Below are 24,753 nucleotides of genomic sequence, written 5' to 3'. Positions count from 1 at the left end.
ACGATGCGGGGAAGCAGAGCTCCCAAGACTTGCACTTTCCTCAATGGCGCCACCAGGGGAAATGCACTGCTCTAAGGAAGGCAGATGGGCAAACAGCCTGCTCTAGAGTCTATGCTCTTTTAGCTGGCCATGGCTGTCTCCTCATCTGTTCTATTTTCTACATAAAAATGGAAAGAGAATCCCAGCTAGTCAGTCCAAGATCTCCTCAGTGCCAAGCACAGCTTCTGCTCAGTCCCATTTCCACTCAACACAATGAAAGAAACTATGGGAAAAAAAAAACCTCTTCAAACTGGAAGCCCACAGGGCACATGGGTGGGAAAGGAAATGCTTGAAGAAAGCTGTGGTTCACGGACCACCACAGCAGATGATAAAGAGCGCTAGTTCCTTAAAGAGGGTAGATAAAATGGCATCCCTGATACTGAAGTGAGTATTTCCACACCAAGGAATCACCTTCACAGACCTGCTGGTGTCTGGTACAAATGTTTCCACCATTATAGGCCACTGAGAAAACGCAGCCAACAGCGCGGCACCATTGTGGCACTGAGACCTGCTGCACATGGCCAGCACTGTGGTACCAGACCTGCTGCATGTGGCCAGCACCACGATGGCACTGAGACCTGTTGCACGTGGCCAGCATCGCTGTGGCACCAGATCTGCTGCACGTAGCCTGACTATCTGAAGCTCTGCCCAGTGTGTGGACGGAAATACCATTTGCTCTGGAGGCAACGGGACACTTTCGGATCTCCTAGAGAATTTGACTTCTAAGAATGAAACAAAGTGAACTGAACCAACTTCTAAAGATAAAACTTGATGTTTTATCAGCCTCTGTTTTCTTTTTCAACTGCTTTTTAAAAATTACTCAGGTCAGGTGTCCCACACCTGTAGTCTCAGGCCCCAGAGGGCAGAGACAGGAGAATCCTAAGGTTTGAGGAGTCTAGCCTGCGCTGCACAGTAAAACCCTGCCTCAAAAACAACAACAAAATGTTTACAGACTGGATCAAGTCTAAGTGTCTAATATTTTTAAGTCCATCGGACACTGCAGGTCTTTTCAGTTGCACTAAGTAAGCTGATGAAACCAGGCAATCATGTTTGAAACAAGGGCTACGAAGGAAGAGAACAAGCCAGGAATTCCAAAGAGACTCTTTTCCCAGAGTCATACACCCATACCCACAGTAGCAAGGTAAGTAAGCCCCATGATAAGAGACTGGTGGACAGATGTTATCATACACACAGTTGAGCCCAGGAACAAATGTAGACCTGGATTCTGGAAGAAGTTTCTATGTGAGGCCACAGAGTCAACAAACAACAATCACGTGGCTAAAATCCAATATTTCTGCATAGGGTAGACCCGGACCAATGACAAGCACAGGCTCCCTGAAGAATTCCCTCGACAGTTCATAGGTACTGCCGTGTACTCGGAACCTCACTAAAACAATGGCAGCAGAGACCATCGGGCCGGATCCCCCGCTGCACTAGCTCCTCATCTGCCCCTTTGATGCCTTACCTTTTCTAGGTCTGCACAGCTGCCAAAGTCTTGCTCAGAGAGGTAACTGATGAGGGACTGTCCTTCTGATGGTCTTCGAAACATGCCTTCTCCTGAGCACAGGTACTGACCACTCTCTGTGGGAAATGGAGGGCGGATATAAAATTTGAGTTGAAATGAAAACCTGTAACATCCATGCTCCTTCATAAAGTCTGAGGATGTTACTACTAAAGGCTCTTCCAAGTCTTCCTAGGGAACGGGGACCAGAAACTGCAAAGAGGACATCTGTCCATCTTCTAAAGGCATTGCTTAGACTCTTAAGAGTCCCAGAGCACCAAACCCCTTGGACGGAGAATGACAGAGAAAACAGAGATCCTAGAGACAATCCTTTTACTATCTGAAGTTACAGGAACACTGTCCTTCCTACTCCACTAAAGAGGAAAAGGGATTAACTCAGTGCTACGCATTGGGAAAGGACATGAATGCTTCTGCCTGCAAATGGTTCCCATGTAAAACTTGTCTTCTGAGAACTACGCAAAGATCCACTGTCAGGCCTCTTGCTCACTCAGGCTATGTCACATACGTACAGCAGACACACATGGTAGCGCCCAGAGCACGACAAAAGGGGATCCTAGTCAGTGAGGACCACAGGAAGTGAACTCGAGCTGAAGATGACAGAAGGGCAGGTGAGGGCATACAGGGTCCTCCACAGAGTGAGCTGAGCTCCAAAGCCCAGCAGTCACAAGGAGGGAGCAGAGCGAGACGGAAACAAGCAGGCTTCAGTCCTTGCCTTCCTGGTGCTCGCTCACCATACTCCATGAACAGGGAGCTGGGGGCACTTACTGACTGCACTGCTCTGGCCAGAGCAAGGGAAGGGGCCTCTCAAGGCCCCTTTGTTGTCTAAGGGGAAGAGACACCACCACTGGGGCAATGCAAAGGTGGAAAAAAAAGTCAAAATAGGGATTAGTTTCTTTTTCTTCCATCTTCTAACCAAATGTAATAAAATTATTAGTTAATCACTATTTTTTTTTTTTGAGACAGGGTTTCTTTGTGTTACAGCCCTGGCTGTCCTGGAACTCACTCTGTAGACCAGGCTGGCCTTGAACTCACAGAGATCCGCCTGCCTCTGCCTCCCAAGCGCTCGGATTAAAAGCATGTGACACCATTGTCCAGCTTTAATCACTAATTCTCAACAAACTAGTTTTAAAAACAATCTTTAGATGGTAAAATAAAAATAACTACAATATTTTTTTTTACCAAATATCTTGACAGTATGTTTTAAAACAGTGTCATAAAATATACATCCACTAATGAAAATGAAACTCAGAAAGAAGCTTAAAAGCAACATCAAGTCAATTCTGGAGAAGTCAAGGATGGTGGTTTCAAAACCAAAGGATTTAGTCACCAGAGAAAACGAGAGACTTCCAGAGAAGGCTGATGTTGAGCATGGTGACACACGCCTGCAATCCTAGACCTTGGAAAGTCAGGGGAGGAGGATCACAATAGTGAATTCAAGTCCAGTCTGGACTACATAGTAAAATTTTGTCTCAAAAACAAGGGTGACAGAGAGGTTGCTGAAGGGGTCATAAGACAGGAGAAACTGATATTCAAAAGTAAATAAAAAATGCCCAGTGCCATGGTAAGAAAATCCTGAGACATGAACAGTATGCTCTGGAAGAGCAGATGCCTAAACATATCCAACTGTTTCCCCAGGAAATAACGCCAAGTGTCAGATCACACACACACACACACACACACACACACACACACACGAAGCAAGTAATTTTGTGTTCTTGTTGCCCTGGCAGTAGGCTCTGCTCTGTCTACTGAACTAAGGAAACACCAGCAATCACCACAATACCATGGTAAGAAACAACGGAAGAGACTGTTTCAGATGGCACACCACACCACCGGTAACGCCATCACTGTGTTCTTCGATCACACAAGCCACTGGGCTTCTGTACTGAGGTCACCGACTCCTACAGGCACCCACTCAACAGACTCAGCATTTCTTCCCACTCACTCAGAATCTGCTTTCTCCCAGTTTTTCCTCTCCTTCTGTTTCTGCAGATTTTCTTCTTTAATATTCTCTTTTCCAAGACAACATGTCAGTAACTTCTCCATTTCCAGGAGGCTGTGGTCTCTAGTCCTCCCCGTCACAGCTTTACTAACCCATACCCACACATTAATAACTCCATCATTATAGCGCCCAGAATAGAACACAAATCTCAGTTTGAAAACCACCATGAGGGAAAAAGCAAAAACAAAGAACAAACTGACTTTACTAGAAAATGTTCAGTGACTAGTATGGAGTATGCAGATGCACAAGGGAACGAAGACTGCAGGGAAGGAGACAGGGACCTTAGACAGGCAAGTCATGCAAGTGTATCCAAGACCACATAAAAGGAATAAAACACATTCTGGTGTGAAGTCAAGAAAAATAAAGTTATCCACAGCAAGCCTTCAGATAAGAACACCCTGCTGCTGACCCATCATGAGCCCTTAGATGGACAGCAGGCCTCATGTTTACCCTTGTGTAAAGGAGAATTGCTTTAGCTTGACTATGGCTTCCAGAAGCTGTTGGTAGAATGAACAAAGCATGTGGAAGCATGTTTGGGGCACAGCACCTAGTGTCCTGCTACAGATGGGTCCCAGCACCGCAACAGGATTAAAACTCGCCAGACTTGATTTGACACCAGACTGGAAAAGGAGGTTTTGAACTAAGCAAGGTGGTCACAGAGGAAGAGAAGGAAGGAGAGGTGGGGACTGACTCCCAAACCTGCAATGGGATCTTCAACTATAATGGTGATATTCCTGGGGCCTCCTGCAGATAAACACACAGGGACAGAGAATCCAGACAGAACAAACAAGATTAGAGAGAGAGAGAGAAAGAGAGGAAAAAAAAAAACAAAACAAGCCAACCCAGTGACTTTTACCTGGCAGAAGTGGTGACATGAGCTGCCAACAAGGGACACCGGGGCTGCAGGAGGGGTGACTTGGATAAGAAGCTACGAGACCCATGCTCAGACCTTCTGCACAGGTCTTTGCTGGCTCCCTTATCCCATGCAGGTTACCATGGTTTCTGGAATCCACACAGATTCAAGAATGGAGTCAGGGAGGCTGGGAACGTCGCTCTGTAGAGCTCTTGCCCAGCATGAACAGGGCCCTGGGTTCAATCCCTAGACCACTTAAAACAACAAAACAGTGGGATGCAGGACCCAGGGAGTTCTGTATGATCAAAGGTCAGTGCACTCATGGGGTGTGGACACAGGGCTGCAGCAGATGGGACTTGAGGGTCTAACCCCAACACGCTTCCCATGTGAGGAAGTGCATGCAAAAAGGCTTTGACCTGGAGATTTTTCTCCTAAGTTCAAGTAAGTCATTCAAAATTCCTAGAGGAAAACAGATGAAGGGCTGCTACCCAGGGTTTAGTTGAAGCCTTGAATCTTCATCTTTCTAGAAACTACAGAGACAAGGACAGCTCCAGCTGCCACAAGAAATCTCCTTTATTTTTGCTCATGAAATAAATACTTTCTATTTTATTTTTATATTTTGTATCTGACTTATAGTAGCTTTGAGCACAAAAATTAGAGTTACACTTACAGACGATCCCCAAGCAAAGCCTAGAGACACCAGCTGCCCAGGAGGATGGTGGCAATGTGATGCAGGAGCAAGGAGACTCACCTTCATCATGCCTAGGTTTGCGCCCTACTACCAGCTAGCACTGTGGGAGCGAGAGGGACAGGGCAAATGGCCCTCATCTCTTATGACACTTGGTCCAGGGTCACACTGCCCATCCATACTCACTATTACCCCGATGATAACTAGGAAACCCTAATAGTACTCAGCTTAGTACTACTTCCTGAACTAACTTTTAAGGAATCACAACAGAAGGAATTTAAAAGGATTATCTCTAAACCTCTTTAATACTTTGCTGACGTCTAAGAGATTCAGTTAAAACATATACTGCAATGCTCATACTATCCCAATGTTAAGGAACTTTGGAAGATTCAGGGAAGCATTTAGTATTTAGCATCATGTAAAGGAAGACATAAAATATTCTTGGGCTTCATGAGTACTACATGCTAAACGTCTTTCATGACAGAGCAGAGTAAAAAACATGTCATCCAGAAACAGTTCTTTTCTCTCTGCCATCTGAAAAATCACAGGAACAAGCCCTCTCTCCAGCCCTGAATTTGGATTGGGGGAGGGGGCATCCTAACCAGTAGCTGGTGCTCGTCATTACCTGTGGTTCCTTTGGAGGCAATGTTAGTATCCGAATGGGAGCGAATATGGCTCTTCTTCGTCCCGTTGGCGACAGGGACTGTCTGCCCCTCTGAGAAGCTGGACCTGCGAAGGACACTGCCTGGCTGACTCTGCCTACCTGCCTCCTGGTCCCCTAAAGAAGAAGCAGCAGAATCTGGCTTCTGAGAGCTGCTGGAGGAGAACAAGTGAGAGCTGCTACTCTCGGCATTGCTGCTATGACTCTGACAACTGGCAGTCCGGCCACGGGGGTCTGGGTTGCCAATGGCCAGGTACTCAGGCCCCTCACTGGCATCACTTGGGGAGTCATTTTGGTTGCTGACCCAGGATGCCTCTATGGGGCTGGTCAGAGTGCTGGAACTCATCTCATGTGGGGTCAGTGGGGAACCCTGGGCTAGAGCTGAGTCTGAAAGCAGCGGAACTTGGGCGGTTTGACTCTCCGCTGGTGAGAGCTCTCTGTCTTCTTGAGGTTTCCAGAGAGGGCCAGAAAGCGAAAAGGAAGTGGATCTTCTTTCTAGGATATAAAAAAAGGATAAGGGGAAAGGTAAGCTAGAGACCAAAGTATGTGTATAGGTTCCCAGGTAAGGGCACCCAGGATCCACGTCACTCAGAAAAGGTCAATCAATTAAAGTACGAATTTAGAGCAGCTAAGGGGAGGGCACGGACACTTGAGCTAGCAGTGGCTTCCCTGCTCCTCAGCCTGAACCCCTCAACTGCAAAATGAGAGAAATAATGAGACCAGCAACCCCACAGAACTGTTTTAAAGATCAAATGAGGTAATACACACAAATTGTACCAAAACTCAGCATGGTGCAGGCACTCTAAAGATGTTAGCAACTATAGACCTGATTTGAAACGTGAAGCAGAAGCTCAAAGGCCTCTAAGGACATCTCTTTGCTACAGAATGATTTTAGGCTAGTTGCTGAATAACTTTCTATTTTGTGAGGCATGGTCTCACTATGTGGCCCTGGACACCTCTGAACTTGTAACCATCTTCTTGCTTCCATCTTCTGAGCGCTGGGATTACAACCCTGCAGCCCCACACCAGCAACTGCTGCTCCGTATGTTTTTATGACGCCTACGACAAAGACACTCACACCAATGTCTACCAGTCCAAGCTTCAATTTCCAGTCTGCAGTTACTCTCACAAGAACTCTCTACTTTCCAGAGGTGAAGGATGAGAAGATAAAACCAAAACCAAACAAAAGCAGGTTCTGGCCTGTGAGCACTCACAAAAGTCCTCTACTTCCCCAGCCTAAAATGAATGCAGTAATTACACATCATCTGCCCCCATACCTGAGCTGTGGTTGGCCATGGGTTGGTGGAGGCTAGAGGAGGACCCAAAGCAGGATTGCTGAGCACAGCTAGCTGGAGGGGTATACGTGGAACCAGGCAGAGCCGTCAGACTCTGGCTCTTTGTAACCAGCAGCGGGCTCTCGTGCTTTCTGGCAAACTAAAACAAAAGAAAACATGTCAGAATGAAGCAGAGGCCCTCAGAGGAGCGGCACTCATTACTGCAGAAACGCTGATAGGAGCTCGTAGTTGACACTAGGCCTGGACTACTAGAGCACAGCTACCATAGCATACAACATCAGAACACTACAGCTTCTGCACTGGGATTCTTGTAGGATAGTTTCTCCTGTGAGTGGTGCAACAAAGAACGCAAGAATATACACGGGAGGCTGGGAAGATGGTTCAGCAATTGTTCTTGCTCTGCAAGCACAAGGACTAGAACTCACAGCCCCAATACCAGTGTGAATTCCAGGTGGGCAGGGCAGCCTGCACATGAACACCCATACACATGGGAACAGGTATACAGACATGTATTACACTACACATAAATACATACCAAAAAGGATGCATGTGAAGTAAAAGTCATATAGAGTGGTGGTCTAAGCCATACATGTCTCTCATGAGCACCTGATCTGAGCTTTGGGAGAGAAGGCAAGTGTGTGTGTGGTTCGATGCCCTTTTTTTTTTTTTCACTTTTTAGACAGGGTCTTGATATGTGACTTTGGGTGGCCTGGTACTCACAACGTAGCTCAAACTGCCCTGCTCTAAACCCATGTCTATCCTCCCACCTCTTAAGACTCCCAAGTGCTGGGACTACAGTAGTGAGTTACCATGCCTACGCCCGGCCCCTAGTGACTTCTTTTGTAAGTAGAGCAAACATTCATACGTGTGTACAAACATGGAGGCCGGAGGTCGATGCTGGCCATCTTCTTCAATCACTCACCACCTTCCTTTTGAGACAGGGTCTCTCAGTGGACTTCAGGCTCGCCAGTTCACCTTTCCCTTCCATCCTATTCTGCTTCCCTCACCCCACCTCTCACCTCCCCTTTCCTTTTTTATTTTTAAGACAGGATCTCATAGTCTAAACTAGCGTAAAGCTTATTATATAGTCCAGGCTGGTCTCGAACTCTGACCCTTCTGCATCAACCTCCCAAGTACTGGGATTACAGATGCCAGTCAACTTGACACAGAGTTTTATCTGGGAGGAGGGAATGTCAACTGAGGAAATGCCTCCATCAGGTTGGCCTGTAGGCAAGTCTGTAGGACATTTTCTTGCTCAATGATTGATGTGGGAGGGTCCAGCCCACTGTGGGTGGTGCCATTCTTGGGCAGGTGGTCCTGGGTTCTGTTAAGTAACAGGCTGAGGAAGCCATGGGGAGCAAGTCAGTAAGCAGTGCTCTTCCATGTCTTCTGCATCAGGTTCCTGCTTTGAGTTCCTGTCTCAATGAACTGTGACTAAGGATATGCAAGTCAAATAAACTCTTCCCTCCTCAAGCTGCTTTATGGCAAGGTGTTTTATGACAGCAATAGCAAGCAGACTCAGGCAACAGTCATGTGCCACCACACCAGCTCTCCCCAAACATTTCTAAAAGTGAAAGTCTTTCAGCTCACAACAGCCTCAGTAAGAAGTCATCTGCTACTGAGGAGTGTCTAGCATAGAGAAGTACAGAGGCCTAGGACAGACGTGGGGATCCCTTTTCCCCCCTTACCATAGATGCATCAATCTGGGCCAGGAGCCGGGGGTTGTTCTGTTCCACTGCTTCCAGGCACTGGAGCATGGCTGTGACGTGGGCGTCACTTAGTAGGAAAGCAGTTTCTGGGAAGGAAAAACACACCACAGTGATGAAGAGTGAAAATACACCACAGTGATGAAGAGTGAAACTCGGAGAAAGAGACAGAATAAAAAGGAATCGAGGAAAAGCATGTCACTGTGGAGAGGAAGGATTTGGGGACAAGTAAAGTACAGAAGACGCTCAGTTGTATGCAGTCTAACATAAGAAGCTCCAAAATCCATTATTCTTCCTCTGAAGGAACATACAATAAACTGACTCCCAATGACTTTCTACTGTATCTATAGATCAGGGAGGCGCCCTCCTACAGAAGAGGGGAACTAATACAGAGATCCACAACTGGGCAATGTGTGGTGAGTGAGAGACTAAATAGAATGTCCTAAGTAGATTTCTTCATCAGATCCTTCTTAGGGCTCAGGGAACTATATGGATGAGGAAATTTTAAGATTGTAAGAGCCAAAGGGGATGGGATACAAAATGACTGAAACATGGGCACTCACAGAGACTGTGGCAGCCTTCATAAAACCTGCATAGGTTCAAACCAGACAAGGTTCTTGCATTAAGTTGGGAAAGTAGACATGAGTTCCCATTCTTAACCAGGAAGCTATTTCCAGAGGATAAACACACTCAAAGGAAAAGTTAGTGTCTCCCAGGGAGTCCCACTGGGCATATCACCACACTTAAGAGCAAGCAAGTCCCATGCCCAGCAGTAGATGGTCACCACAAAATGATCTCAAAGGAATTTTTGGATTTTTTTTTTAAATTTTTGTCTCATTTTACATTATTTGTGATTTTTTTTAAAAAAAAAACCCTTATTGGTCTTTTGCTTATATATTATGGATTCTAGTTTTGTGTTTTTACATTTTTATCCCTTGTGTGTTTTAGTGTGTGTTTGTGTGTGTTCCTTCTTTGTCTCTTTTCCTTTTTTGTTTGTTATTAGTTTGATCATTTTGTTTTATTCTTTTTAGAAAGAAGGCATGGAGTTGGAAGGGGAAGAGAAGGGAGTGGAGAGAATCTGAGAGGAGATGAGGGAAAGGAAGTCATACTCAGAATATACTATATGAAAAAATTGTCTTCAATAAAAATATAAAATATATAGTTTCCACCTGCAGAATGAAAAAAAAAAAGAAGAAGAAGAAGCTCCAAAATCAGAAGGGTGCAGAATTGGACCTGGCTCTGTGTTGACTCTGGCCAAGTCACCTAGCCTCTCTGATTAGAAAACAGTGATCCTACTACCCAGCTCGTGGAGCAGCTGTAAAGAGGGCAAAGGCATAGTGACTAGCACATAGGAAACACGGTTCGTGGCATTTCTTCTTACAGTTTGCATGCATCAGGACAGGAACAACTTGGCATGGGCGTTTTCCCAAGGTGGCTGAGAGGAGGGCTGGCTATGTGTTTTTGAGTAGAATCTACGGCATCAAGTAAGTTTTAGGAGACCCTGGTACAGAAGCAATCTACTGAAGAACAGAGAGACAGAAGATCAACAAGCAGTATGCACGACGCCCTGAATTGCTTCTACTCACCTGTGTAGAATTTCCTGATATACTGTCTGTCCCCAAGCAGAGGCCGGAGCTGGGCTGAGAGGCAGTGGCACTGCAAGCTGTGCTGCAGCCAGAGCTCTGCAACAGCACGCTCGCTCACATCGGCGCTGCTCTGGTCATTCTCATGCAAGCTGATGAACTGGGGAGGCAAAGAGGCAGGAGTCAAAACACATACCCTGGCAGACAAAGCGCAGCGGTGAGGGCCCAGGGACCTTAGAACTACACTGAAGACAGGCGAAAGAAGGCTACCCGGGGTGTCTCCTGCAGCTAGCTTCTGAAGATGCAGGAGGAAGACCGTGAAGAGATGAATGGCTCCTCTACCTATCAGACCTCAGGAGAAGCAAGCCTGCTAAATCTGGCTCTCTACGGTCTATCTCCAAAGAGGAATCTCTAGGATATTCCCAGGAAGGATCAAAAGCATTTGACCTCTTGGCTTCTCTTACAGAGTCCTCTATTTCAGAGCCTCCAGAGAGAAATGTGATAAAAAAAAAATCTTGGCATGCATATGTGTAGATGGGTTGGTCTAGGAAAAACACCACCAAAGACGCTCTTGAAATTTTTCTTGAGACTTTTTTCAATGCGTCTGAGTATGTTGCCTGAATACATATCACATGGCTGTAGTGCCCGCAGAGGCTATAAGAGGGCATCACATCCCTGAGGACTGGAGTCACAGATGGTCATGAGTCACCATGTGGGTACTAGGAATTGAGCCTGGATCTTCTAGAAGAGCAGCCAGTGCTCTTATTCACTTACTCAGCTCTCCAGCCTTAAGATTCTCTACTGGACCTCCTCCTCCTTCGGTGTTTCTAAGCCCGAGTTCTCATAGCCAGGATCAGTAACACAAAATGTATCAATAGCAATGTCAGGAAGCCCCTCAGAAGAAATGGCATAGCACCACATCTGAGGTGTGGGAACACACACCTGATGACTCCAGTGCACGGGTAGCTAAGGAAGGAAGACTACACATTCAAGGGCAGCCTGGGCTACCTAGTGAAACTACATCAGTAAACACAACAGAACAGAATGAACAAATGAACGAAGGAAAGATGAGAAGGTGAAAGAAAACAGCAGGTTATGATATTTTCAGATCAGAAAGGCTGGTATGACCATACACAGAAAGGCCAGCATGACCATATACAGAAAGGCCAGTATGACCAAATACAGAAAGGCCAGTATGATCATGTAAAGAAAGGCCAGTATAAAGGCCCGAGTCTTTGTTCACTGGATATTAGGGGAGAAAAGTATACTTCTTGACCTCATCTTAGCAATAAATCAATAGCTGGGACACACATGAAACAAAACAAGTCATACAAAGAGAAATAAAGAGGGACAATGGACGGATATTTTGCAGTCATTTCATTAATCTAACTTAGATACATTTAATTTTCCTATAATAAAAAAAATTAAGTGCATACATAAAATAGTCATTGATTGAACCAGTGTGTATCTTTGGTCAAGTCACCTGACTTCGTTGAGTTGTTTCCCTGACTGGAAACCTGGAGCACTATGTGGAGCTGGAGACAGGAGACTCCGAGCAGCCAGAGCTTTTAAGGCAGCACTCAATCCACTGGACTCTGGTATGCTTTATGCCCACGCTCCTCTTACTTCTTTAGGGAAATTCTTGCCATTTCTCCTAGTTTTTTTTTTTTTTTTTTTTAAAGAGTTTCATTAGACCATTTTCACTCGTTTCCCAGGAGATGAAAAAGCAAGATGAATGGATTTGGTTTGTTGGTTGGTTAAGCCTTCCCTCTAAGTCATTGCTACCGAGATAACCTCTCCCCTCTAGTTAAAAGAAAGCGGATACACTCCATCCCAGGGAGAACAGAGTCTTCCAGCTGAGCACCAGTGAAACTTGCAGCCACCCAGCAAGCCAGCTCCCCTTCACTCTTACCTTCTCAACGTGAAGGGCTGAGTGCGGACTGAGCCACCGAATGTCTTTCACAAACTGCCAGTAATCCGCCTGGCGGCTAAACACCTGCCAAACAAACACCAACGTGATGAGCAGATCCTGACTGCTGACAGTAAGAGAGAGATATAAAAGCTGACATAGTAGCACCCCTCTGTAATAGCAGCGCTTGAGAGGTGGAGCCAGAGGGTCTGGAGTTCAAGGCCAGCCTGAGCTGTATAGAGAGACCCTATTTCCAAAACAAGAAAACCAAATGAGGCAGAAGAGTAGAAAAGGGGGAAGGGTGGAGAAGGGAGAGGGAAAAAAATGAGAATAACCTTCCTCTGCTTCAACAAAGGCTGCCAGCAGCAAGCAAAGGAATATATACATACTTTTTAATTACTTAAATTGTTTTTTTGTTTTGTTTTGTTTTTTTGAGACAGGGTTTTACTGTAGTTTTAGAGCCTGTCCTGGAACTAGCTCTTGTAGACCAGGCTGGCCTTGAACTCACAGAGATCCGCCTGCCTCTGCCTCCCGAGTGCTAGGATTAAAGGCGTGCACCACCATCTGCCCGGCTCTTAAATTGTTCTTGTGTGTATGGGTGTACATATATACGCATGTTCACAGAAGCCAAAGGTCTACGTTGGGTGAAGTTCCTCAGGAGCATCTTCCACCTTAGTTTTAAGACAGTCTCTCTCTGTAGCTCACTTGGTAGGCTAGACTGGCTGGCCTGGATTACAGTGAGTATCAGTTCTGGGGACTGAACTCAGGTCTTCACGCTTCTGTGGAAGCACTTCACGGACTGAACCTAGACTGCTCTGAATAGGTATTACATGCAAATGATATAAAAGGTATACAGTGAAAGTTATCTGTCTCCTACTCCTTTTCTCTTCATCATCTGGTTTCCTACAAGGAAAAAAACTAGTGCAGTCAGTTGACAGGGGTGAATGTCCTTAGTACCTACTGCAAACAAAACAAAATAAGGAAACACTTGGTTGGCCAAAAAAGGCTGTATTTTAGAGTCAAAGAAATATGAAGTCCTAGAGGAATGAAGGGTCTTACCCAGCCAACATTAATATCAAGAGACAAACCAACTAATAGAACAAAATAAACAGCTAGAAAGAGACCTTAAAATACATTAGAAAGTAATGTGGAATTCAAAAAGCACCTCAAAACTCAATGGTAAAGAAGGAGGCTGTGGATTAGAGGTACTGTGCTTGTCAGTGTGGATGGGGAGGGGCATGGTTCAAGTCAATGGAAGGAACCCTACAAACAATTATGTGTCAATTCATTGGAAAACCTTTAACAATAGCTAAATTTCTTAACATTTAATCTACCAAAACTGAACTATGAGGACACAGAAAACCTGAACAGAGCAATGAATGACACTATTTAAATCACTGATAAAATGTGTCCCAATATAACAGAACTCAGGAACAGATGGCTCCACTGATAAATTACCAAATATCTAGAAACATTGTGATCTCAAAGCCATACAAAGATGCAACAAAAAACTGTTAATCAAAATCCTCAATGAACATAAATATAAAGTTTCTAATCACAATATTAACAAACAAACACCTTAAAAAGATTGTATGCCAGCCAACAAATGGATCAGTGGGGAAAGGTGCTTGCTACCACGCCTGACAACCTGAGTTTAAGCCCCAGAACCAATATCGTAGAGAGAGAGAAGACCAACTTTCTGACTGCATGTGTCCCTAAATAAACAAATGAATAAATGTAAAAAAAAAAAAAACAACAACAACTTTAAAAAAGAGTCTACAGGGGCTGGAGAGATGGCTTAGAGGTTAAGAGCACTGACTACTCTGCCAGAGGTCCTGAGTTCAAGTCCCAGCAATCATGTGGTGGCTCACAAAAATCTGTAATGAGATCTGGCACTGTCTCCTGGAAAGTGTATATATAACAAATAAAAAAAATGTAAAAAATGGGGGATTGTCATGGTTATGGAATGTAGCAATAATAATAATAATAATAATAATAATAATAATAATAAAGAGTCTACAGATCTACAATGTGGCCCTTACACCTCAGGGAACATGACACAAGGATAGAAGGAAGATCAGAGCAATTGTGATGTCTGCTGTGAGACAGACTTCTGTATGTGACAGGAAGCTGCACCATGAAGTCTGAACAATAGACTTACATGTGCTTAAGTAAGACCTGCACAAGGACATCAGCTGAGTCAACGCAGAGGGGAAGACCTCACAGGGCCTTGCCCTAGACAAGAGCCCTAGACAAGAGCTACCGATAGGCAACAGCTGCTGAGAGAAGGCGATTGTTCTTCTCTAGAGGTTTTCATAGAGGATACTAGCATATTATAACCACTATTTTATTTTTTCTAGAGGTTTTCATAGAAGATATTAGCATATTATAACCACTATTTTATACTGTCCCCTTTCACTTACCATACCTTGTAACTGATCCTGTAAAATCATGACTTTACAATATTACATTTATTTTTCTGAGTCTTTTTAGTGTATGTCAAAGTTTCAAAAATAATAATATATTATGCATATTTTTTAAAAACACATAGATTTTTTTTCATTATTATTACTTTAAAAATCATGGCCAGGCAGTGGTGGCCCATGCCCTTAATCCCAGCACTCAGAAGGTAGAGAGGTTGGTGGGTCTCTGAGTTCGAGACCAGCCTGGTCTACAGATCAAGTTCCAGGACAGCCAGCACTACACAGAGAAACCCTGCCTTGAAAAAACACAAACAAACAAACAAACAAACAAAATCAGGCTACCTTGGGGCTAGAGAAATGGCTCTGAGGTTAAAAGCACTGGCTGCTCTTGTAGAGGAGGTTTGGTTCCCAGACCCACATGACACTTACAACTGCCTGTAACTCCAGTTCCAAGTCATCCAAAAGCCTTCTTCTGGCTTCCATGGGTAACAGGCATGCACATGGTACACATGTATACAACATGTAGATAACATACTCATACACATTAAAAAATAAATCATTTAAAAACTGTATTGAAGCCGGGTAGTGGTGGTGCACGCCTTTAATCCCAGCACTCGAGAGGCAGAGGCAGGCAGATCTCTGTGAGTTCGAGGCTAGCCTGGTCTATAATAGCTAGTTCCAGGACAGGCTTCAAAGCTACAAAGAAACCATGTCTCAAAAAAACAAAAACAAACAAACAAACAAACACACACACACAAAATTGTACTGGGCCGACACTGCTAAGCACAGTTTGTTCTAGGCGCTACTCACTCCCACTCAGCTGTTTGCAGATCTCTGAGCAGCAGGACCGAGAGATGCTATCATTACGCTTGCCTTACAAAAGGAGTCAAAGGTGATGCAGGCTGACAAAATTGAGATCCCTCTAAGAAAATGGTCCTGACGTCACAGCTTCCCAGGGGCCCTGGGTGACTAAAACAAAAGAGAACTCACACATCCTTATGAAAACAAAGGGGAAAGATGGCCACCATGAATCATCACGTCCCTTCCCCTTCCCCAGGACACAAACCCAGAATAGCTCCCTGATGACACAGCGGCCTGAAATCTTTGAAAGCACTCAGCGTTCTGGACGGAGACAGCAGGAGAAGACAGTTCCGACCTGACTCCTTAGACCATGTAACAGGCAGTCACAACTGACGTGGAGCTTTGGTTTCTAGCTTTTTCCTGCTGGAGCCGCTATGTGCTATGTGCCTCTACATGCTGTAGTGTGTATGTGTGTCAAGTGGCTGTCTCTGCTCCCGGCGCTAGCTAGTTTTGTAAGTGGTCAGACACATTCTTTAAAAAAAATTTCATTTTGAAGAACAGGTGCTTTCATAAACGCTATCGTTTTAAGAACTCTGACAAGAGCCGGGCGGTGGTGGCGCACGCCTTTAATCCCAGCACTTGGGAGGCAGAGGCAGGTGGATCTCTGGGAGTTCGAGACCAGACTGGTCTACAAGAGCTAGTTCCAGGACAGGCTCCAAAACCACAGAGAAACCCTGTCTCGAAAAACCAAAAAAAAAAAAAAAAAAAGAAAAAAAAAACTCTGACAAGATATGTTATTAGCATTTTGCATTTGCGAGCTTGTTTTATTTGAGAATGTTATCAACATTTCTCCTTTTGTGGTACATACAGATGGTGAAACTATCATGTAATCTAGTCAGGTTACTATGTGACAATGTAAAATTAGTAACAGGGCCAAGAAAAGAACTTCTGTTATCAAGCACCATCAGGTGCTCTAACCACAGAACAGCAGCACTACTATATTAACCTGATGGCTATTCTGTCACCAGCCTGGGAAACTTGTACTTTGTCTTTAACATGAATCCCAAATTTCTGAATGGAACACTGGGTAGTTCAATACTACAAATTAGCGGCCGGGCGGTGGTGGCGCACGCCTTTAATCCCAGCACCCGGGAAGCAGAGGCAGGCGGATCTCTGTGAGTTCGAGACCAGCCTGGTCTACAAGAGCTAGTTCCGGGACAGGCACCAAAGCTACAGAGAAACCCTGTCTCAAAAAACCAAAAAAAAAAAAATTGTCAAATACTACAAATTAGCATAGAAAACACTAAGATGAAAGGCAATCTCCTGGGAGAAAATATATTCAGTTTTGGCTGTGCTTGTTGGGTAGGAAAGAGAGCCAGCCAGATGATAAAATAGAGGAGACAGCTGGTCTAGACCTAGAACTCAGAGCTGAGATCTGAGCTGGGGGTTACAGATGCATGGGTGAGACTGAGACTGCTTCAAGAATACAGAATGATTCCGCCTTTAAAGATCCATTTAAAGATCTGTACAGGACAAGGGAGGTAAAGGTCCCTGCCAAGCCTAATGTCCTGTGTTCAATCCCCAGGACCTACGTGATGGGAAGAATGGACTCCTGCAAGCTGGCCTCTGATCTTCACCATGCATGTACCCCCAAATTAAATAAATAAATAAAATCATTTTAAAATGTTTGATCCAAGAAGAAAGTCCAGGGATAGAAACTGAAGACCAGTCACACATAGGACAATGCTTCCACGGTATCAAGAAATGATGGTGGCCAACAGCATTTTTTTTTTTTTTTGAGACAGGGTTTCTCTGTGGCTTTGGAGCCTGTCCCGGAACTAGCTCTTGTAGACCAGGCTGGCCTCGAACTCACAGAGTTCTGCCTGCCTCTGCCTCCCGAGTGCTGGGATTAAAGGCGTGTGCCACCACGGCCCGGCAATGGTGGCCAACAGTATTGAATTAACATAGTCAAAGGAGAATTGACCTTGAGTTACCAAGCCAACTTTTCCAGTGAATTCTAAGACTTTCCAACGGGCCCAAAGCTATTGTTCAGGGGCAACAGAGCCCTACTTTTAGAACGGAGGGCAACATACTAAGTCCTTTGATGCCAATTTGATATTTTCCAGTGTGAGAGCCAGCAGAAAATAAATGCAGGTGAGAGAAGAGAAACATAGCTCTGGTAAAAAGGACTTCCTTGCTGTGGAATATTTGTCTAACTAGGCAAAGATGTGTTACAACTGTTTGTGTTCCAGAATATTTGTTTGACTATATAAAGACGTGTTGCATTTGTTTTACCTTGGGTGCCTAGGAACCTGATTGGTCTAATAAAATGCGGAATGGCCAATAGCTAGACAGTAGGCAGGTCTGGCGGGCAGAGGAAATAATAGGTGGAGGAATCTAGGCTCAAGAGAGAGGAGAGGGAGAAAGAGAGGAAGACGCCAGGGGCCAGTCAGCCAGACATAGAAGCAGCAGGAAAAGTAGGTCATACAGAATGAAAGAAAGGGAAAAAGCCCTGAGGCAAAAAGATGAAGAGAAACAAGTTATTTTATAAATGGTAGTGGGACAAGCATAAGATAAGACTGAGCATTTATAGCTAATAATAAGTCTGTGTCATGATTTGGAGGCTGGCAGTCCAAGAAAGCCTGCTATACTTCCTGGGAAGAATATTAGTCCCTGGCAAGGGCAGATGAGTGTTTGAGGGCCCTTAATTATGTGTGCACGAGTGAGGTCTGAATTTGCATATGTGCAGGCGTACATGCATGAGGCCAGAAAACAGCCTTGGGTGTCATTCCTCAAGTACTGTCCACCTTATTTTTTGAGACAGGGTTTCTTACTGGCCTTGACCTGGTCAAACTGGTTAGGTTGGCTGGCCAGAGACTGGGATTCCCACCTTTCGGTAAGTATTTTGTCCAGCTCTGCTTTGGAGTTTAAGACACCTGACTGCTAACCCAGAAGAAAATTTTTAGATTCTCTGGGTCTAAAGTTCAAGAGAAGCCGGGGCTAGGAGAGTGGAGTCCAGGATTTCTTCTGGGCAGAAAGCTGAGACACAATTCTAAACCGGATGACTAAATCACCACCCCCTCTTACTGGCACCATGGCTCAGAGAACATTGAGGAAGAAGAGGTAGGAGGAATGTGAGAACCTGAGGATGGAGAGGAGCATGTGAAATGCTGTCTTCTGGACAGGGCAGCTGCATGCACTGCAGGGCACTGCAGGGAAGTTGCAGTGAGCTCACTGAGGCTGCAGTTACCTGTGCAGGGTCAGGCCAACAAGATAAGCCAAAATCTCAGCAGGCAGCACTAAATGGACTCAGTGGGTTATAAGAACAAACTAACAAACAGAAGGGGAGGACATGGAAGTGGGGGCCTGTGCTGTCTCTCGGGGAGTAGCCAGTAGAGTGGGAGATGAGAATGACAAGACAGTGGTGGATAGCACCAAGACACACTGTATACATGTAAAAACTGTCAAAGAATAAATAAAATGTATGCTAAAAACTGAAACAAAAAATTTTAAATTACAAAAACAACAAAAATAAGAAAGAAAATTGAAAGGGGAGAGCTGCTGCCATCGCCTAGCCTCTGTGTGCACTGAACATACATGGTGTACAGACATACATGCAGGCAGAATGCCCATACGCATAAAATTATAAGTAAATCTTTAAAAAACTACCACTCAGAAACATTAAACAGTTATCTACAAAGTAATGTTCAAAGCATATCCTGAAGCTTTTAAATTACTCCTCAGATGTGTCCTAGGTTGCTTTCAAAGAAGAAACCCAAACAACTCAATTGTATCCACTGATACTCACTGCTATAGTTTAAAAAAACAGTCCGAGAGGGAGAGATGCCATCTGGGCTGGCTAGGTAATGCCAGCACTGTTAATATTCATGCCATCTTCCTGTTATTTCAAGAATGGGTCCTGGCTAGTCCTGCCAGGATAGTATACAATTCTTTTACCCTGTTTTAAATTAAAGTAACAGCAAAAGTCTAAACTTAAGGCAATCCAGAGTGGTGTAGGAGGTCTTTCTGTTTATGTGTTGCTTTCATTGGTTGAATAAAGAAACTGCCTTGGCCTTTTGATAGGGCAGAACTTAGGTAGGTGGAGTAGACAGAACTGAATGCTGGAAAGAAGGGCAGAGAGACAGAAGCCATGGCTCTCCTGCCTGAGATGGACGCTGGTTAGAATCTTGCCGGTAAGCCACAGTCACATTGTGATACACAGATTTAATAGAAATGTGTTAAAGTAAGATGTAAGAATTAACCAATAAGAAGTTAGAGCTAATGGGCCAGGCAGTGTTTAAACGAATACAGTTTCTGTGTGATTATTTCAGGTGTAAACTAGCCGGGCGGCTGGACAGAACAATCCCCCCCCCCCCTTGCAACACCAGAGTCAGAGGAAGAAAGAATGGTTTTAGATCAAACAAGAAACATTAATTCTAATTAAGCAAACTCATCAAGCCCAAGGATCTATCTCCACAGCACACACTGGTCTCTGGGCCAAAGCCTTCCAAGTACAGAATAATTGACCACATGGAATTTCAGCTTCTTACTAAGCAGAAACACTTCCTGGATGAAAGACACTGTACACATTTTGCATCAGCTTTATTCCATATTCCAATATTCCACATTGGGGGGGGGGGCGGCTTGGAGAAAAAGCATGCTTTTTCTATTTACTGATTAATGGAGTAAAGTGACTTCAGTGCTGGGGCTTGAACCCGGGGCCCTGCACACGCAGCAATTGCTTTACCATCCATCACTAGGCTCCAGCCCCAGATCAAAAGCATGGTGCTAAAACAAGACTAAAATTAAAGGAGAGGAAAATCTTCCTGGTTGTGGTTGATAAAAATGGTCTTCTAGGGGCTGGAGAGGTGGCTTAGTGGTTAAGAGCACTGGTCACTCTTCCAGAGGACCTGGCTTAACCCCAGCACCCATATGTCCGCTTCCAAGCATCTGTAACTCCAGTCCCAGGTGATCCGATGCCCTCCTGTGGTCTCTGAGGGCACCAGGCATGCATGCAGCATACAGACATACATTCAGGTAAACACCCATAAACTTAAAAATAAATCAATAAAAATTAAAAATAGTCACTTTAACAGCAACAACAAAGACTGGGCAGTGGTGGCACTAGCTAAAGAATTCGAGGGAAACATCCAGAAGCTGAAAAGGACAAGGAGAGAAGAACATTTAGCACTTCCTAGAGTGCAGCACAGCAGACACCCTGGCTTGAGTGATGAAACTTATTTGAGAATTCCAACCTCAAGAGCTGAAAGATAATAATTTAGTCAGTAAATTCATCTTTATTATGGAATCAACAGGAACCAAACTGACCTAACCTCTTGCTGCTGTGCTGCCTGTCCTGGCGGTTTATTCATTCCTCTGGCATCTATGGCGGCACTGAGTGAGAGAGATGGGGGTGGGGGTGGGGCAGAAAGGCAGATGCACATACACACAAGCATGCAAACACATGGACTCAGTTCTATACATAGGAACTCACATAAACCAGTGGGCTTCACCTTTTCTCTGCCAACCACCTTCATGCAACTGTTTTCCAAGAGACTCAGCCAATTAGATGGGGGGGGATGAATTCTACATACCTGGTCACGGATGAGCCCATGATATAGAATGTTCTGCATGTCCCTGCAAAGCCGCTCCAGGCCACCATACTTGGACCAGACATTGGGGCAGTTGGCTGACACCAAACCCTCCACAGTAGTCTTCAAATTACCCAGCAGCTGCCAATGCTCTCTCCTGAAATCATACCAATGGTTAGTTAAGTTTGCTGAACCTGACCCTCACCATACATGTCTGTGTCTCCTGCCTGACATTCTCTCTTCCATTAATTTTTCTCTTCAACATAAGGCTCCATTCTGAGAGTACTACAGTTATAAAGACTTGAGCCCTCACATTTACATGGCATATCATGGCGATTTGTGATTTTAGGAGTGCAACCCATTAAGATCCATTTCTGAGCCAGGCAGTGGTGGCACATGCCTTTAATCCCAGAACTTGGGAGGTAGAGGCAGGCGGATCTTGAGTTCCAGGTTAGCCTGGTCGACAGAGCGAGTTCCAGGACAGCTGGGGCTACCCAGAGAAACCCAGTCTTGAAAAACAACAAAATGAAATAAAGGACCTATTTCTGAACAATGATAATACAAATGGAAAAGAGGAGAACACCCACCCACAATCAGAAATCTTTTTTTTTTTAATTGTACTTTCATTTGTATGGATGTTTTGCCTACATACTTGTCTGTGACCATATCAGGTCTGATGATAGTTGAGGCCACTGGATCCCCTGAAACTGGAGTTATAGATGGTTGTGAGCTGCCATGGAGGCCCAGGTCCACTAGAAGAACAGGAAGTGCTACTTAGCACTGACCCACCTCTCCAGTCCCAAATCAGAAATCTTTTATGATATAAATCCAACCACCCTGCTTCTTCTTTACTGTATTCCCGAGCACTAAGTGAAGTACAGCAAAGGACAGACACATACATACAAACACGTACAAGCAAACATGACAGGTAAGGACACAAACTACTTGTCATTTGAGGGTCTCGTGTATTCTAGGCTTCCCCTGACCTCACTTGGTAGCTGTGGATAACTTTGAATTCGTGGTCCTCCTGCCATCCCCTCCCAAATGCCGACATCACAGGTGTGTGCTACAGGCTCTGATGTTGTGAAGTGCTAGGAACACAGAGCTTTCTTATGCTAGACAAACACTCCACCAACTTGTTTGTTGGTACCAAACACCCCAAGCCAACCATAAAACCTTTTGCCTCCATGATTTTTAAGTGAACATTGAAACAAAAGAGGTTTTAAGTTTGCATTGAAGTCACTTTAAGACACGTCCCCAGACCAGTCAGCTGTCACCTTGTTCTCCTAGACTATTCGATGTACTTCACTGTAAAATCAGAAAATTGCTGCCCTGATCATTTTTCAGGTTCCTCTTAATCCCTAGCATTTTCTCTGCACAGCTTTTAACCAGCAAAATTCAACACCAAGTGCAATAGAATGCGGGACCCGAATGCACTGATCAAACTGGACAAGGGAAGCATAGGGAGATGATGTGTCGTCACTCTTGGCCTCTTGGGCCCCCAACTGTAACAATGCACACATTATCTTCCTTTCCATCATTAGACTACCGCTCTTTCCTCTTCTCATGACGGTCATGGGAAATAGGAAAGATTTCTTCAGGAAACTTTATCATAACGATTTTATATCATGTAAATACCAGCAGAGGATGGATCCTGAATTATAATCCTTTCCATCAATACAAAACTAATCTTTGTGTATTTTCTGAGCAATTTTAGAAGAGTGGATGAGTAAAGGCAGATAAGTAAAACCTATAGAGAAAATGAGTGACAGGATAGTGTGGAGACTCAGCCATAGAGAAAATGAGTGACAGGATAGTGTGGAGACTCAGCCATAGAGAAAATGAGTGACAGGATAGTGTGGAGACTCAGCCATAGAGAAAATGAGTGACAGAATGGGGTGGAGACTCAGCCATAGAGAAAATGAGTGACAGAACGGGGTGGAGACTCGGTCATAGAGAAAATGAGTGACAGAATGGGGTGGAGACTCAGCCATAGAGAAAATGAGTGACAGAATGGGGTGGAGACTCGGCCATAGAGAAAATGAGTGACAGGATAGGGTGAGACTCAGCCATAAAGGGAGGGTCAAGAGGATTGGGCTTTTTGCTTTGAAGGCCTTGTGAACAAGAATTTGTTTGAACTGGAAGACATTCAGGTTTTCTTTTCCTTATTAAATATTTGAATCACCAGCTGGGCATAGTGGTTCACACCTATAATCCCAGCACTCGGAAGGCTTCAACAGGAAGATTGCCATAAACTCAAGGCCAGCCTGTATTACAAAGAGAGTTCCAGACAGAGCAACAGTCTGTCTCAAAAACAAAAATACTGAGTCACCAGACTTCTCTTGTATTTCTATACCAGTCATGAAATGCCCACTGAACTAAAGTAATCACTCAAAATACCATTTATGTTTATATTGAGAACCCACCACTCTAGAGGCTGACTCCAACTGCTGCTCACTGCCTGCATCCTATGTTTCAGCAGGGTTAATCAACCTCTGGTCTACTTTGACGGACGAGGTTTTCACATTCCAACAAACTACAATCAAGCCTTACAGGTCTAACAGCTAGTGTGACTCGGCAAGAGGCTGCATACCTGTGTTCTGATTCATCCTGGGTTAATACGGCATTAACTTCTTAAAGAATATTACGAATTAGACAGCATTCTTTGCTCCCAAAATTCTACAAAGAACATGGAAGTCCTAGAACCTCTGATCTACCAATAATGTCCTCTGGACAAAGCTAAGGAATCATCCTTTCCCACAAGAAAGTGTCCCTGAGGGCTGGAGAGATGGCTCAGTCGTTAAGAGCATTGCCTGCTCTTCCAAAGGTCCTGAGTTCAATTCCCGGCAACCACATGGTGGCTCACAACCATCTGTAATGAGGTCTGGTGCCCTCTTCTGGCCTGCAGACATACGCACAGACAGAATATTGTATACATAATAAATAAATAAATATTTAAAAAAAAAGAAAGAAAGTGTCCCTGAGATGCCAAATGACAAAGAAACGCGGCTTTACTGCGGTATCCCAAGCGCTCTATGCTTTGTAAATGCTCATTTGGGAGAACGATAATTTTGTATTTACATAGTTAGAGTATGCCTTTTAGTGTTCTCTATCTTAATGGCAGAAATATTTTCAGAGGGTTGAGATATTAAATCAACTTGAAGCTGGGAGGTGGTGGCGCACACCTTTAATCCCAGCACTCAGGAGGCAGAAGCAAGTGGATCTCTGCAAGTTCAAGGCCAGCCTGGTCTACAAGAGCTAGTTCCAGGAGAGGCTCCAAAGCTACAGAGAAACCTTGTCTCAATAAATAAATAAATAAATAAAATAGCCTTAGATGTAAGTAAAGAGACCACCGTGGAGAATCAAGTGCTGCTGCCCCCTCGTGAGTGTGTGCGTGTGTTTATTTGTACAGGTACACATGCCGGCCAGAGGTCAACCCCAGCTGTTGGTCTTTAGGAGCCCTACACTTGTTTTCTGAAACACGGTCTCTCACTGGGCTCTGAGGCCTGCTGCTTCGGTTAGGCTGGCCAGCACGCCCCAGGGAACTGCTTGTCTCAGTCTCCCAGAGCTGGGATTACAAACACACACCTGGCTTTGTTGTTCATTTGCTTGTTTTAACTTGGGCACTAGGGCAACACTTTCATCTACTGAGTTACCCCCGCCCCCCTGACCCTTCTAAG

At 44.6% G+C, this 24,753-nt stretch overlaps 1 protein-coding gene across 5 annotated transcripts in view; it reads right to left on the bottom strand.

The window, feature by feature from the left end:
• Nucleotides 1–24,753, bottom strand: part of Rubcn (rubicon autophagy regulator) — a 58,957-nt gene that overhangs the window by 15,516 nt on the left and 18,688 nt on the right. For 3 of the 5 annotated variants that reach the window (XM_057763389.1, XM_057763384.1, XM_057763387.1), the window contains exons 2-9: nucleotides 21,077–21,230; nucleotides 12,262–12,345; nucleotides 10,353–10,509; nucleotides 8,749–8,855; nucleotides 7,043–7,199; nucleotides 5,730–6,260; nucleotides 4,263–4,307; nucleotides 1,505–1,620 (exon numbers count right to left, since the gene is read on the bottom strand). In XM_057763389.1, the coding sequence (XP_057619372.1) occupies nucleotides 1,505–1,620; nucleotides 4,263–4,307; nucleotides 5,730–6,260; nucleotides 7,043–7,199; nucleotides 8,749–8,855; nucleotides 10,353–10,509; nucleotides 12,262–12,345; nucleotides 21,077–21,115 (1,236 nt within the window). In that variant the 5' untranslated portion in view covers nucleotides 21,116–21,230. The remainder of the gene's footprint in view (nucleotides 1–1,504; nucleotides 1,621–4,262; nucleotides 4,308–5,729; nucleotides 6,261–7,042; nucleotides 7,200–8,748; nucleotides 8,856–10,352; nucleotides 10,510–12,261; nucleotides 12,346–21,076; nucleotides 21,231–24,753) is intronic. The other 2 variants (XM_057763385.1, XM_057763388.1) reach the window with 1 other exon arrangement.

The sequence above is a fragment of the Chionomys nivalis genome, chromosome 3 (genome assembly GCF_950005125.1).
Source record: "Chionomys nivalis chromosome 3, mChiNiv1.1, whole genome shotgun sequence".
In the NCBI taxonomy this organism is placed as follows: Eukaryota; Metazoa; Chordata; class Mammalia; order Rodentia; family Cricetidae; genus Chionomys; species Chionomys nivalis.
This window is presented reverse-complemented; position numbering and strand designations above follow the sequence as displayed.